This window comes from Charadrius vociferus, unplaced genomic scaffold, assembly GCF_000708025.1.
Source record: "Charadrius vociferus isolate BGI_N301 unplaced genomic scaffold, ASM70802v2 scaffold259, whole genome shotgun sequence".
Classification (NCBI taxonomy): domain Eukaryota; kingdom Metazoa; phylum Chordata; class Aves; order Charadriiformes; family Charadriidae; genus Charadrius; species Charadrius vociferus.
The window spans coordinates 2,115,837-2,129,439 of NW_009661368.1; the positions used below are offsets into that span (position 1 = coordinate 2,115,837).

Here is a 13,603-nt window from a genome sequence, read left to right on the forward strand (position 1 = left end):
TACCGGCAGTTTTGAAAGACTACAGTTTTATAAGACTCTTCTGCAGGAGTCTAACCGCCGTTATTAGCCGTGCGTATGTGCGGCTGCCCAAAGCTCACGTATGCATTGGTAACTGCATACATCACTTACGCCCCTCATACCCGTAGCACGTGGGACATGCTCAGCTACACAGACCCGATGCTTTACTCTGTGCTTAGCAATAACTCTAGACGCCGCATGGAGATGGAGCTGTGGGACGGACCAGCTCCGAAATCCAGACGTACCTTTTTCCAAAAGAGCTTGCTCAGTGGTATAGGAGTGGATGCTGCTTTCTCCTTCGTCACCTCTTTGGGGGCTTCGGTGGCCGCTGCCTGCGGTGGGGCTGCAGGCTCGGGGGCTTTTATATTCTGCTTAGCTGTCTGCGGCTCTTGAGAGGAAGGGACGTTTTTGTCTGATTTTACAGAGGTAACAGGCTGCTGTTCAGTGCTCTAGAAAGAAACAAGAACACGCATGCTATTGGAAACGTGCGAAGAACAAGATACTTGCAGCACATTCAGGCGTCACCCGGTAGGAGAGGTAAGCGTGTGGTGGACCCCCACGGCACAGGACACACCGACCAACAAGGTGCAGCTCGTGAGCCACACCGCCTTGTCCTCATAAATGAAGTCATGTCTTGAACGGAGGAAGCAAATTACATAGCAACTCACCCTTCCTAACAGAGATGAGCAATTGATTAAGAAATTAAAACAGTGTCTTTGAGACTGAAAATGACAGGGAGAATAATTACTCTTTGACTGCATTATTCATACAGATAACTTGAATCATCCTACTCACTTTGGTATTAGTTGTCTGTTGGGTCTCTTTTGCAGCCTGGAGGGAAACAAAACACAAAGACAAGTCTGTCTCTGGCAATGTCAGCGCTCACAGTTACACAGTTCAGGAATTGTCTGTGTCACAAATTATTTTATTTTTAGTGAGTGTTTGTGAAAGTCCCGGCTCCTGCAACCATGGAAACTGCTCTGGCAGAGGCGCGGCTGCCCGAAGGGGCTGCCAGCTCCCGTCCTTCTACCTGCACAGCCGTCTGTTGGATTGCTTTGTGCTCACGCGACGGTGCTTGCAGTCCTCAACTGGTTCTTCAAAAATAACACATAACACATGAATTCCCAGTTTCTTCAGGTAAGACATTGCACAGGGTTTTAAGGTATTAGCATAATTTTGTTTTTCTGAGCTGGGTCTGCACATGCAACTCCCAGTGCACACATACAAGCCAGAGCTGGGTCCTTCCCACTAGGGGAATGGCATACCAGTCAGGGATGTGCTAACATTGCCTTCAAGGCAGGAGGCTTTGCTTTCAGGGATACAAAATATTGGCTGAGGACTGCCTGGAAATGAAGGGCACAGAACAGCAGTGGCCATATACCTTGGAAGCAGGAGTGGCAGCTCTGCGGGTGCTGGAGGTTGGTTTAGTCCATGCACTCACTTTTGTGCGTTAGAGGGGATTTACTCTTCTGTAAAAAATCTTTCAGTGATGGGTCTCCTGGTTTCATCGAAATACATGAAGCCAGGAGGGATCGAGTCTGTTAAACTCCTTTCTGGCCAGTGATAGATATCAATATCTATTGACCCTAACACCCAACTTAGTTTACATTGAAAATGAGTATCTGAGCTGTACGAAAAGAGGAGCAGCAAGCCACAAACTCCAACAGGAGCCCAGCACCCCTGGGTTTAGGCAGCCTGCCACACGCTTTGCAGATTTCTTGCGTGAATAGGTGAGAGGTGTTTTGCAGGAGCCAAGGACTTTTTTTGTGGTTAACTCCAAAGAACAAGATCCAGAGCAAGTGGTAAAAAGCAATGTAATGCCATGAGCTGGCTCCAGTACTAATGCTGAACATAAGTGATTAACCCTCCAAGTCAAAATTCCATAAATAAGTAGAGTTATACTGCAAAACTAGCATGCAACGGAAGGGAAACACACCTGCATGGGAACAATAGAATTGATAGGGACCCTGCTGTCAAATGCCATCCAAACTTGTATGTTATGGATTTCTATTAGGATGCACATTGATGTTTGAAAACAACATTCACAAAATTGCTTTAAAGTTAGTATTGATGTAAACACAGGAGACCGGAAAGTAATGTTTGTTAACATACTCGTAAATATTTTCTTAACTAAGGTACTGACAAGTGCATTTTGGAAGACTTGCAGAGACAGAACTTTCAGAGGAGAGTGAAGTGCTTAAAATTAAATATGACTGCTATATTAAAGTGATCATTTCAAATAAAGGAATTCATTACCTATTCATCTAGTTGACACATCATGCAAATGCATTTCAAATGAAAAGAGAGAAACCACCACTTTTTTTTTAAAAAACCAAACAAACTACAGGTGATAACTTCAGGGCTTGTCTGTCACATCACCGCTCTGATTTGAATCTCCCCTTTCAATCAGCCTTACAAGCAAACTGGTGGCACCATTTTAATCCATCTCCTTTATTCTTAATATGTCATAAATGATATCCTACTTATTACTTCTGTATTTTGTATGTGGAAAAAATCTGAAAATAAACTTAGAAATGAGAAAAACGCTGTTTAAAAGTAATGGTATTTTTCTAAGACAGATTTTATTGGTGTAAAAATTAAGTGCTGTTGCATTCCTTTAAGATAACTGCTTTCATTCCAGACCAAAAGTCTTTAAAATTCCATCAAATAGCCTAATGAAAACCAATCAGCTCTCCCAACAACTCATTGTGAGGTTTTGAACTATTGGAGAAGAGACTTAACACCTTAAAAAAATGCTAGCCAGGACTGGTTTTTATCAGGAAGCTCTAATTCATTATGAACAAATAATTCATATTTTAATTGTATTAACTATCAAAACTGTTAACTATCAATGTAGTATATACAAGATGAGATCTTAACTTTAAGCTTTTGGCAAGGACTATAGACTTAAAACCATTTGGAAGATTATTCTTCTTTCAGTAATACATAGATGGCATTTTTTTATCTCAAAAATGAGACAGTGGAAAGAACATTTTTGTTTTGAAAATGTCTTAAAGAACTCCCTTTGCCTCATGCCCTTGATTATAAAGCCCCCTACTCACCAGAAATTCCATGTGGGTGTTTTGAGTGAGCATTAAATATTAATTACTTTCCTCCCCCAGTGGAAGGGTCTCTGCTTGTGCATTCTTTGGGCTGAAAAGCTACAATTCTCTGCTTTCCTGCTGCAGAACATCATGGCAGATTATCTTCTTCAGAGAATGCAGAAGTGCCCAAATATGGAACTTAAGACTAAAGCTGATTAAAAGTTTTTAGTGCTTTTTTTTTTTTTTTTTAAGATAAAAGCTAATACCCTCTAAAACAGCCATTTGTATTAAAAGCATGCATTTTGAACAACTTTAAAGTATCCTTGGAAATCCAAACTTTTTCCACCCAAACTAAAGCTAGAATTCAATCAACAATTACTTTTCTTGTTTTCAGTGAAAAAGCAACTATTTCTGAAGGAAATTCCATGTTCCAACCTTCTCTGTGCCATATCAGACGCCCCAGTTCACCAAACCATCAATTTTAACTACATGGCAGTGCATGTTAAGGCAATGTGGATCACAAAGCTTTAACTGTAGTTGGAGTGACCTGCCCTACAGCGGCAGGCACTGTTCATATCTGCATAATTCATTGTTTGTCAGTACCTTTCATTTTATTTTTATTTTAAGTGGCCAGGGAAGTTTAGTCAGCATTAGTAGGTGTAACTGGGAAGCAGGTAGTGGGGAAGGTTAGCGGAATTGTTTCAGAATCCTGAATTCACAGATGGTATAACAAGAGAAACATTGCAGATGAAGATTGTTTTCATAACGTGTGGCACAAATGCTCACACCAGTAGTTTTCGGAGCACTGCACAGCTGGCCAGATGCTGCTTTCAGTTACCAATTAAATAACTTCTCACTGTGACAGAAGCCATCTGTTACTGCTCAGGGTTCTGCTCTTGCTAGCGTTTCATACAGACCTTATGCCTAAAGAGTTTGCTAAATGTACTGTGTCCTAGCTTGGGACTCTCTGCCTTCTTTTTCTTGGCCCCTTTAGTTTGGGATTCTGCCGCTGTCTTCGGAGCAGGCTGCCCACCATGGCCTTTTTCCGCTTTCGATCCCTTTTGTACAACAGCATTTGAAGTTGAGTATTTACTGCAAAGTTCTCATTTGGTTCATGAAAAACATTCAAACACTCATGTAATACCATTAAACCCAAACATTTCCTTTTTGCCCTGGACAACAGATTATGTTTTCTTCTAATTACTCAGTTCTCCGCCTACTTTCTTTCACATGAGTAGTAAAATATATAAGAGCTAGGACAATCCAGTTAACTCAAAATTAAGCCACAATTTGCCCCCCAAATTCTTCATTAAATTAAAACCCAAATCTCACAAAGACCGAGACTTCTGTATTCAAATTCATGAGTAATCAACTAAATTTGGGATTTGTGAGTTTAAAACAGGCAGATACATGAATCTCTGAAAATACCTTGATTCTTTTTATTGCAGTATTTTAGGGACTTCAAAGTGTTTTGCATAATACGTTATTTAGGAAGATGGGAGTATGAATATTCACAATACATGCTACATACACTATTTCAAATTTGCAGTAACATTCATGAAATTGGTTAGAAATGAAAGTATCAGAAAAATAGTAATGATAGACTGATACCAAAATCATCGAATCAGAAAGTGCTGCTTCCTTTTAATTCCATTCGAAGTATTTGCAGGAGGCACTTGTTTTGGGAATCGTTCCCTACTGATATTAGAGACTGGAAAAAACTCTCTAAAAAACTAGGCAGCACATTGAAAAAAATCCACTACAAAGGGCTATAAAATGTAGAAACACTGATAGATGTCTATACGGGGAAAAAAGTAGTATCAGGTTATTTTTTAAAAGTGGTAGCAGACTCCCTGCAGCTCAATGCAGACCAAGTTACCCTGCTGAGGGTAGAGGTGGGCCTATTCAAATACACGGCATTTCTACAAGTCTTGGAAAAACTTGACTAACATTTGCTAAAGTCTTCCATTTACTTTTTCCCAGCATTGGAATTTTGTTTTAAAGAATCGTAATTCAAGTACCTCCTCAAAACATCACTCTTCAAGTTGCTCTTGCTGTCCTCTCCCTCACCCCCCCAGTCTTCAACACAACCATCTGGATTTATCAGTGGAGGAAAAAAAGCTCAAGTTTCATGTAATGAAAAATATGGGTTCCCCCCCCCTCCTTCCTCACCTTTTTCATCTTTTCAAAAGTAAAAAAGGAGGGGGACACAAACCCACAGGTTTCCAGGGTTGCTTAACTGAGCTTCAACATACAAACAAGTTAACACAAGAGGCTGTTCCATGGTAACTGCAGTGTACCAATGCCCATAACATATGACTAATCACAAATACTATGGGGTAGCATTCTTCGCTCTTCAGTGCCGTGGTGTGATGTTTTAAAGGAGCGAGATGCCTTTGATTACCTAGTACAAAGGAAGATGTAGTGTTTCTCTTACTTACTACTTGCTAGTATCCTGGACTTCATTCTGATCTCCCTTAGGCAATTAAAATCCCAATTTAATTAAGAATCACACTAATATGTAGTGAAGAAAAAAATTTGTAAAGTTGTATTTCAATGACAAATGACCCAAGTGTTCATCCCCTGGGTAATTAGCTTGTCTGTTTACAAGCTTCAGTCTGATTTCTTTTACACTTGAACAAGGCAAAAATAAAAGCTTCCATCTTAGCAAAAAGCTTCGAAATGAGTTGACAAAAATTTCCAGGAACTGCAGAAGTGTGAAGGGACCCAAACTCCAAAGAAACAATCAGCCTACAGTATTTACAATGTGAAGTATCAAGCACTGTGGTTGACCACAACTAACAGGTCATGAGGAGAGGTCCAGAACACAGAATGTAACACGTATGGGCAGGTGAAGTCGAGACATTGGTCTCAGCATTGTTTTGTTCAGTGCAATTACTGTTTCGTTCAGTGCAATTACATCCTTCCTACAAAGTGCTTTGTACTATGAAGAGGCTGTGACCAGTCGCCTTAAAATTGGCCATTTCCCCTTGTACTCTGTACCACTCCCAGTATTCCCAAACATACAGCAAAGTGGGAACAAGTCAGGATCTGCTGCAGAAGGGTCACATAGGTGGTTCGGGGCAGATGCGATCCAAACGCTGTGCTGGGTAGCATAAACTTGCAAAGCAGCAATTAATCCAAGGAAGTATGACTCAACTCACATTAAACTCTTGTGTTTACATGGATGGAGTGACAATCATTAAGGGTGTGCCCGGGCTGCTGAAGGCATACGTGCCTTTAGCCAGCTGATCAAAGCCAGAGGCATCGCAGATGACAGTGCGTTACTGCAAAAAACCCCTAGTTCAGCTTCGCTCTGCGTTTCAGCAGTAGGGAGTGCTTTTTTGCTTTTCGCTATGCCATGCTGAAGCGGGCTGTAGCTATTTCTCAGATTTATGGGAAAGCTTGTCTGTCCTCTGAGCCACGGGAGAGCACTGCTGCGAGACACTGGGAACGTCCCAGCCCTTGTGTGATAAAACCCGGCTCCTCCCTGCCAAGGGGCTGCGCCAGCAGCCAAATTGAGAGTGGGACTGGGAGCCAAAGGCACAGCGGTGCCTGGGCCAGCCAAACCACACCGGAGCCCCACGGCACTCAGGAGAGGCTCTGGATGCACACAGGGGAAAGCCTCACCTAGGAACACATATTTACCATTAGCACAGAAATTATTTCTCAAGGGAAAAGTGGCCATTATTAAATTATATAATATCAGCTGGAAAATCTGCAGCTTTTCTATATAGCAGTCAAATTAACCTTTTTGGCATATTTTAATATAGCAAAAAAATCTTTGTATCAGGAAAACACTAGTGAAGATAAAGGAATTCTTCATAAAAAAAAACCAACTCCCATTTAGCTTCTATATAATGAGTTTGCATATCCTGCTAGTCATCTGGATTTGTTTACCCTCACAGGTGTGATCGCAAACCAAACCCAAACAGCATATTTGTTTCCAAATTACAGCACACCTGCACCAACAGTCACCTGCTACAGAAGCACATGGGTGCCTTTGATAAAGTCAGGTATGCAAACAGGACTGAACAACTGGATTTTTCACGAGTTGTTGAAAGAGCTACAAGTCTCACTGGGATAGTGCAATTGGATGGCTACCTGTTCTGGATATCTTGGAAGTCCTGGTTGACGATTTACAGAATTACTCAGCTATAATCAGGGAGAGATATGTACCCCCATATACTCATCAGCTTTCTGGGAAGACTGACTTCACCATTTTAATAATATAAAAAATTAAATTGGACAAGAGGGATAAAAAAATGGGATGAAAACAAAAATGTAGATGCCAATTGGGATTTTTGGCTACCTAATAGTTGCATGGAAAGTCCATTTCCTTTTTTTAGGGCTTTATTCTTCATGCATTACTTAATTTTTATCACAGATATTGTGAGAAAAGCTTTAGTTATTTAAGTCCTAACAATGTGTAAGGACATTTAATCTGGAAGTTCCCAGTTGTTCAGACAGTGACATGCCTGTAGTCCACTGAAACACCAGAAGATAGAAAGCAGCTTAATACAAATCATCTTAGTTCTGCTTCTGTTGAAACTAGTTCAAGTTTTGGCACCAATTTAACAGGAAAGAAGGGGAAAGGAGAAGTCTTTGAAAATGCATATTGTTCCATTTTAAAAGATTATGTTTTCAGCTTCAAATTTTTACAGTTTAAAACAAAAAAACACTGGGGAAAAATATAAAGTTTGGCAGATACATTGGATCAACCTGATGTTTTCAATATCTCTAAAAAAATAAAAGTATAATAATGAAACTTCTCTGAATTTGCGTATAGGACTATTGCTGCTCATGGATGCTAAAAACAAGTTTCCTCTTGCCAGTGGAAGCCAAGAACAAACAGTTCGTTAAAAGGAAAACAGGGGCTGCGTCTGCCCATTACACGGAGGAGCGTTTCTCAGGCTGGTTCTGTACCTGTCCAGCCAATACAGGTTTCAGCTCCTCCTGGTGGGAACATCACATACACTTGCAGTCAACCTGACATGGTGTATTAGAACAGACTAAGTGTTCAATACACTCTGCTTCAAAAAACCCGATCCTCCTCTCTGCACGTAAAAGACTCCTGAGCAGTGGTGGAAGGGCAGCTCTCCCTGCGGGTGCCAGTCCTGCCCACAGCAGGACAACCAAAAGCAGGACCAGGTCATCATCAGCCTTACAGAAAGTGCTACGGTTCAGATCTTGATTGTAATGTACGATACGAAGAATTGTACTGTTTATGCTCATCTTCCTTTCAAATTTATTCAGGGGAAAGATATTTTAATTACTTCAAATGATATCATCAACTGGGGAAAAAGCCACACAACAAAGAGAAAAATACCCGAGTCAAGAACATCTAGTGATCAGTGACAGAATGAGGAATCTGCCTACCTTGTCTTCAGAATCACTTTTGGCTTCAGCTTTGCTTGGGGAGACCTTAAATATATTCGAGAAAAAAAAAAAAACAAACACCACCAGTCACACCCAACTCAGTCTTTCAAAAGATCTGAAAGCTCATCTGTTTGAAACTAGCAGGTTTTTTTCTAGCACAAATGTGAAAGTAGTGTGAAAGAAGTACAAATATTGCTTTTCCTCCCCGTGTGGGAAAGTTTATAATATAAGTGTTTCTTGATTGCAACTTGAAGTCAACAGCTAAAATGAAAAACATCTGGACAAAAGTTATAATATTTAAGCTTATACATCCAATTAATCTGTAAAAATGAACTTTTAGATATTTACAAAAAGTTTCAACATGCAGAAAATATTTGATACAGCTAAATAGCTCCAGGTCTACAAGTATCGTGCAGAAGTGGAAGTTTCTGGAGTAGGTCATCATCATTTGATCTTAACTGCACTGTTCCTACACACCTCTCTACCCCTCTCAAGTCAGCCTCCAAGGCACCTGTTTGGCTCCATTACTTCTCAGTGCCCTTGGCAGCAAACATGTTACACTTAGTTCAACATGTCCAACATGGGATTTTTATAAGCAATTAGCCTAGAGATGAAAAGGAAAGGCAAAAGCTTACCAATGTTTTAAGGAAACTCATGACGGAGTTGTCTACTGCAGCAATTGGTTGGGGGTTGTCTTGTTTTACCTCTGCCTTCTCAGGTTGCTCAGCAGTGAGACCGTTGACACCTGCCGAGTCCTGCAGTAGGTCTTTTTGGTTGCAGGCATCTATCTCCTAAAAAAAAGAAAAGAAAGAAAGAAAAAAAGAGGGCAGAGTTTCGCCAGTCCTAGCTTGCTTAATTTCCAGTGGAATGCAAAAGTAACATTTGTGACTTGCATTATGTTGCTCTGAGAGTCACAACCCTAATTCCAACCATACTTCTCCAGCCTACATATTCAGAACAATTGAGCATTTATACATCTCTTTTGCCCTCTTTTCTAATATATTCAGCATTTGCCATTGGTTGGAGGAACATTGTTCTCTGCTACCAAGTATAACAAACACAAGTAAAGTTGCACACGGCATCCCAAACAACACCGCTTTTCTCTTTTCAAGGCTGAACTTGTGAATAGGAACAAACACTGAGATTTTGGCCTTTGGTGGCTCAGTGTCTGATTGTATCACACAAAGATTGCTTCCGATACTCTGTATTCTGCAATTCCAGAAATAATTTTTATCTAGCAAACACAAACATGGTACAGATGAAAAGAATGAAAAAAGCAACAACCCAAAGTAATTCTTCTGAGCCAGATGGAGCTGCCGCCTCTCTTCCTGGAATACAGTTCCCAGAGCCCAAAAATAGCTTTCCAGTGCTCAAGCACTCACAAGTATGTAATATACTCAGTTTCTGTTCAGACACCTAACAAAGGGTCTTTTTTTTTTTTTAAAAAAAAAAGACCAACAAAAAACCACCACCCTTCTCTTAGACCAGTTCTGGAGAGCATGGCACCCTTTTACCCTGAGTTTGCCTGCCATTCTGGACACTGTTGCCTTAAGCCGGCCCAGGTAAAGCCAACACAGACATTGTGCATGACAGAGCAGCTCGAGACAAGGCCTTATGTCCTTTTTTAAATATTTAAATGGCCCTACATCTTGCTAGTATTATCCGAGTCCGTTACCGATAATTCTCCTCCCTTTTGTCTACCCGTCTATATTGCAAGCGCAGGGCGGGATCTATCAATTGCAGCGGCCTTGACTTTGGTAGGAGGTTTGAGGCAGTATTGAATGGACAATCGTAGCAGTGCCATGTTTCTTTTGCAGAAGTTATCATCCCCAACTATTTAGACAGCTGTACACATCTGGTCACTTAAACAGTGACTAGAGAAGCAGCAGTCAGGATGCTAGATGCTCCAGATTACTACAGAGGAAAAAATAGAACAAGAAATAAAAAACAGATGATCCCATCTAGGTGTCCCCAGTAAAATGCATCTTTCAATCATTACCTCTCAAAGACCACCTGGAGGTTTAAGTGGCACCAAGAATATTTTCCAGACCTGCCAATTAGACCTACTTGTTCAGAGCCATTTTTACTAGGAAAATTTTACATCGTAGTCTTGAGAGTTTTCCCCTGTACCAGGAGATTTGAAAACAGTATATGTATAGGACATACATTTCTGTAGGTCACTAATGGAAAGAGTACACTAAAGATGCACAAATGAGTGAAAACTTTGAAGGGCTAATTTGACATCAAGAAAGATGAGCATGGAGTGGCCAGTCTCCATGCAGCATTTCAGGAGTTAAAATACGCAAGATTTTACTTGCAAGAACAGACTTCTGTCTAATTCTCCACTCACTGTTTTCCAAGTTTACCCAGGAAGAAATGCAGCACAGTAGTTCAGAGTGCTTCAACAGGCTATTTAGAAGGTTTTTTTACAAGGGTCTAACACCACTTTGTCCAGCTGCCAGTTACAGGCCAGAGTGGCTCCAAGAACAATATGTCCCATGCAGAACATGCATGGCCACGCCAGCTCCAGCAGCCCTGCTTCCAGGGATGCCATCTGAAGAGCTCTGGCCATATGAAAAATGCTGGCTCTATTTCAGATATTAAAGGGACAACAAAGGCATGAGACAAAAGACCAAAGAAGCAGGAGGCAGAAGATATGTTGCGAAACAAAACTAGCTTCATTACTGAAGTGCTTATGCCATCAAACTCTCCACTAGTTAATGTTATCAAACAAAAATAAGCAAACTTTATTTTTATACACACAAGCCCAAACTGTGTTCAGGATCTTTTTGCTAAGGTCTGAGCGAACACAGCTGTTACCAGCAGCAGATACTACCTGGGGCAGCTGCAGAGGTGACAGGTACCACCAGCTGCCCCAGGTGACAGGTACCACTGGCAGCACCAGCTCTTCCAGGGTACGGCCCTGCTAAAGCCACACTTTGCCCAGCAGACCTAAAAGCCACTGGAGACTGTGCAGAGCTTGGGGTGTGATGTCACCCCAAAATCCCTGAACTCTGACTTGCAGAGCTCAGCTGGGCCCCATAATGACCCACTACTGCAGGAGGAACCCTACTCCAGCATTGCCAAGCCAAGGCTGCCATTAGCTACCCAGGTACAACTCGGATCTGGACTTTGATAGATGCTGCGATCCATCTCACGCTTTCATGGGAGCGCTGCTGTAGGAAAGGGCACAGACTCAGGCCATCAGCGTCAATCGGGGAGAGATAACGTGGAGTCCTACATTATCACATTTTCAGAGCCACAGTCAAATAACCACAAGAACCTCTGTAGCAGCTCACTGCACAGTACGCTGCGCAAAGCCCTGGAGGCAAATAATGAAAGACAAACTCTACAAATAACAGAAGAAAGCCAGTATTAGAAGTTAACAGATACTTCGTAAATGTTCAATTCATTTATTTGAGGAGCCAGATTTGGGGGTAATAAACACCTTAAACACTTATACAGTAGTTTCAGTTCAATCATTAGAAAAACATATCAAAAGAACGTATTCCTGCCAGCACTTTTGTTTGTATGAATCATGGCTCAGTGAAACATTTCAGGCATATAATTTATCTTTTCTTTGGCTCACATAGGAAATGCTTCATGAATTCATGAATTCTGTCCTTGTTTTAATTATGCTGCGTTCTGAATGTAGTTTTGTAGACCACAAAAAATAAAGAGTGGTTCACCAAACACAGAATGTTTGTGCAGCTCTTAAGCTACAACTGTGGAGCCTCTCTCTTACTTACCAGCAACGCTGTTTGTTTTGTGTTGGCACTCAATTCAGGGAAACTTTGCTTTGCTTTTAGCTTTTACAGATACTACAAGTCATAATCCACCAAAAAAAAAAAAAAAGAAAAAAGAAGCTGTTGGCAGCAATATCTGGATTTTTAGTATGATTATTTGGTAACAGTTTGTAGTTACTACAGTAACAGCAATTAAATTAGACTTGGTCATTCTCCCATCCTACATGAGAACTAGCAACTTTAGAAGGAACAGAAGGCAACTGTGCTGCAAGGCAGAGCCACAGCCTTTGTTTTAGAAATTGAGTTTAAACAAGTTTGGCAACATATCAGAAGTGTTTAGTTGATATATTTTTCCCAGGAAACATCATTAACTCCTCTCTGCCCCCAAGATATACTCCTTTTCATATTTGAAGAATGAAAGACAAATTACAGTCCAGAAATATAAGGATAAGGTTAAATTTCACTCTCCCCTGTGATATGGTTCTGCCACTCATTTACACTAAGCAACTTGAACCCCAATTTTGGGAGTCCTCAAAGATTTTCAGTGGTACAGCTTTAAGCACACGTGTAGAAGATGTACAGGCACTTCTGTTAAACAGGAGACCTGTCCTCAAGCAGATCCCCAGGCACCAAGAAGCTGTTATATGGGCTAGGATCCTGAAACACTTACGCACTCCCCAAACATAACCTACAGCTGATGAGTGCCCGGGATTTCCAGACTATTCCCATTAATGAGGTTCAGGATGTGGATAGGTATAACATTAAACTGCAACAGAATTCAAAATTAATCAGAAACCTGGGCATTATTGATATAAAAAGCTTGACTAGTTCTTCTAGTATCTGTTTGAACTGGCAGAATAAGATTTAGATTATCACTTCTGATAGTCACTCGTTACAAACACTTGTTGACTTGAGCTTTCCCAACATGACTATTTACTACCAGCAGATGTTTAACTGACTTCTGGTTAAAGCTACTTCAAATTGTTATTTCACTAGAGAGCTTCACACTGGACTACTTCAACAGCACCAACTGTGACCTTTCACGCTCTGTAGCTTGCAATCACAGCAAAATAGGAAATTATGAATTTTGCATTTGATTGTAAAAGTAACAATTCTTGCGAGCCACAGACAAAACTTATTCTTTGTGCATAGTAGTCAAAAATATCTGCACGAATTTAAGTGTTGAAAAGCTTCAGCCTTATAAGCTACAAACAGAAGTGCCAGTATGCACTGAACAGATTATCCATTCTGAATTATTCACCCTGTTCTGTTTATGTAGTGAATGACTTGATATTCTGCTAGGTTGAGACTACAGATTCTTTAAATGCGCATATATAGCTGTCTGAAATACTAGCGATGGGTGTGCTTTTGAAGGGCAACAATCAAAACCGCAACTGTTTAGTCTTACAAATGAAT

At 40.8% G+C, this 13,603-nt stretch overlaps 1 protein-coding gene across 1 annotated transcript in view; it reads right to left on the reverse strand.

The window, feature by feature from the left end:
* Positions 1 to 13,603, reverse strand: part of BCAS1 (breast carcinoma amplified sequence 1) — a 49,479-nt gene that overhangs the window by 24,201 nt on the left and 11,675 nt on the right. The window contains exons 4-8 of the mRNA XM_009893361.1: positions 9,077 to 9,232; positions 8,442 to 8,486; positions 3,980 to 4,120; positions 814 to 849; positions 264 to 467 (exon numbers count right to left, since the gene is read on the reverse strand). Of these exons, the coding sequence (XP_009891663.1) occupies positions 264 to 467; positions 814 to 849; positions 3,980 to 4,120; positions 8,442 to 8,486; positions 9,077 to 9,232 (582 nt within the window). The remainder of the gene's footprint in view (positions 1 to 263; positions 468 to 813; positions 850 to 3,979; positions 4,121 to 8,441; positions 8,487 to 9,076; positions 9,233 to 13,603) is intronic.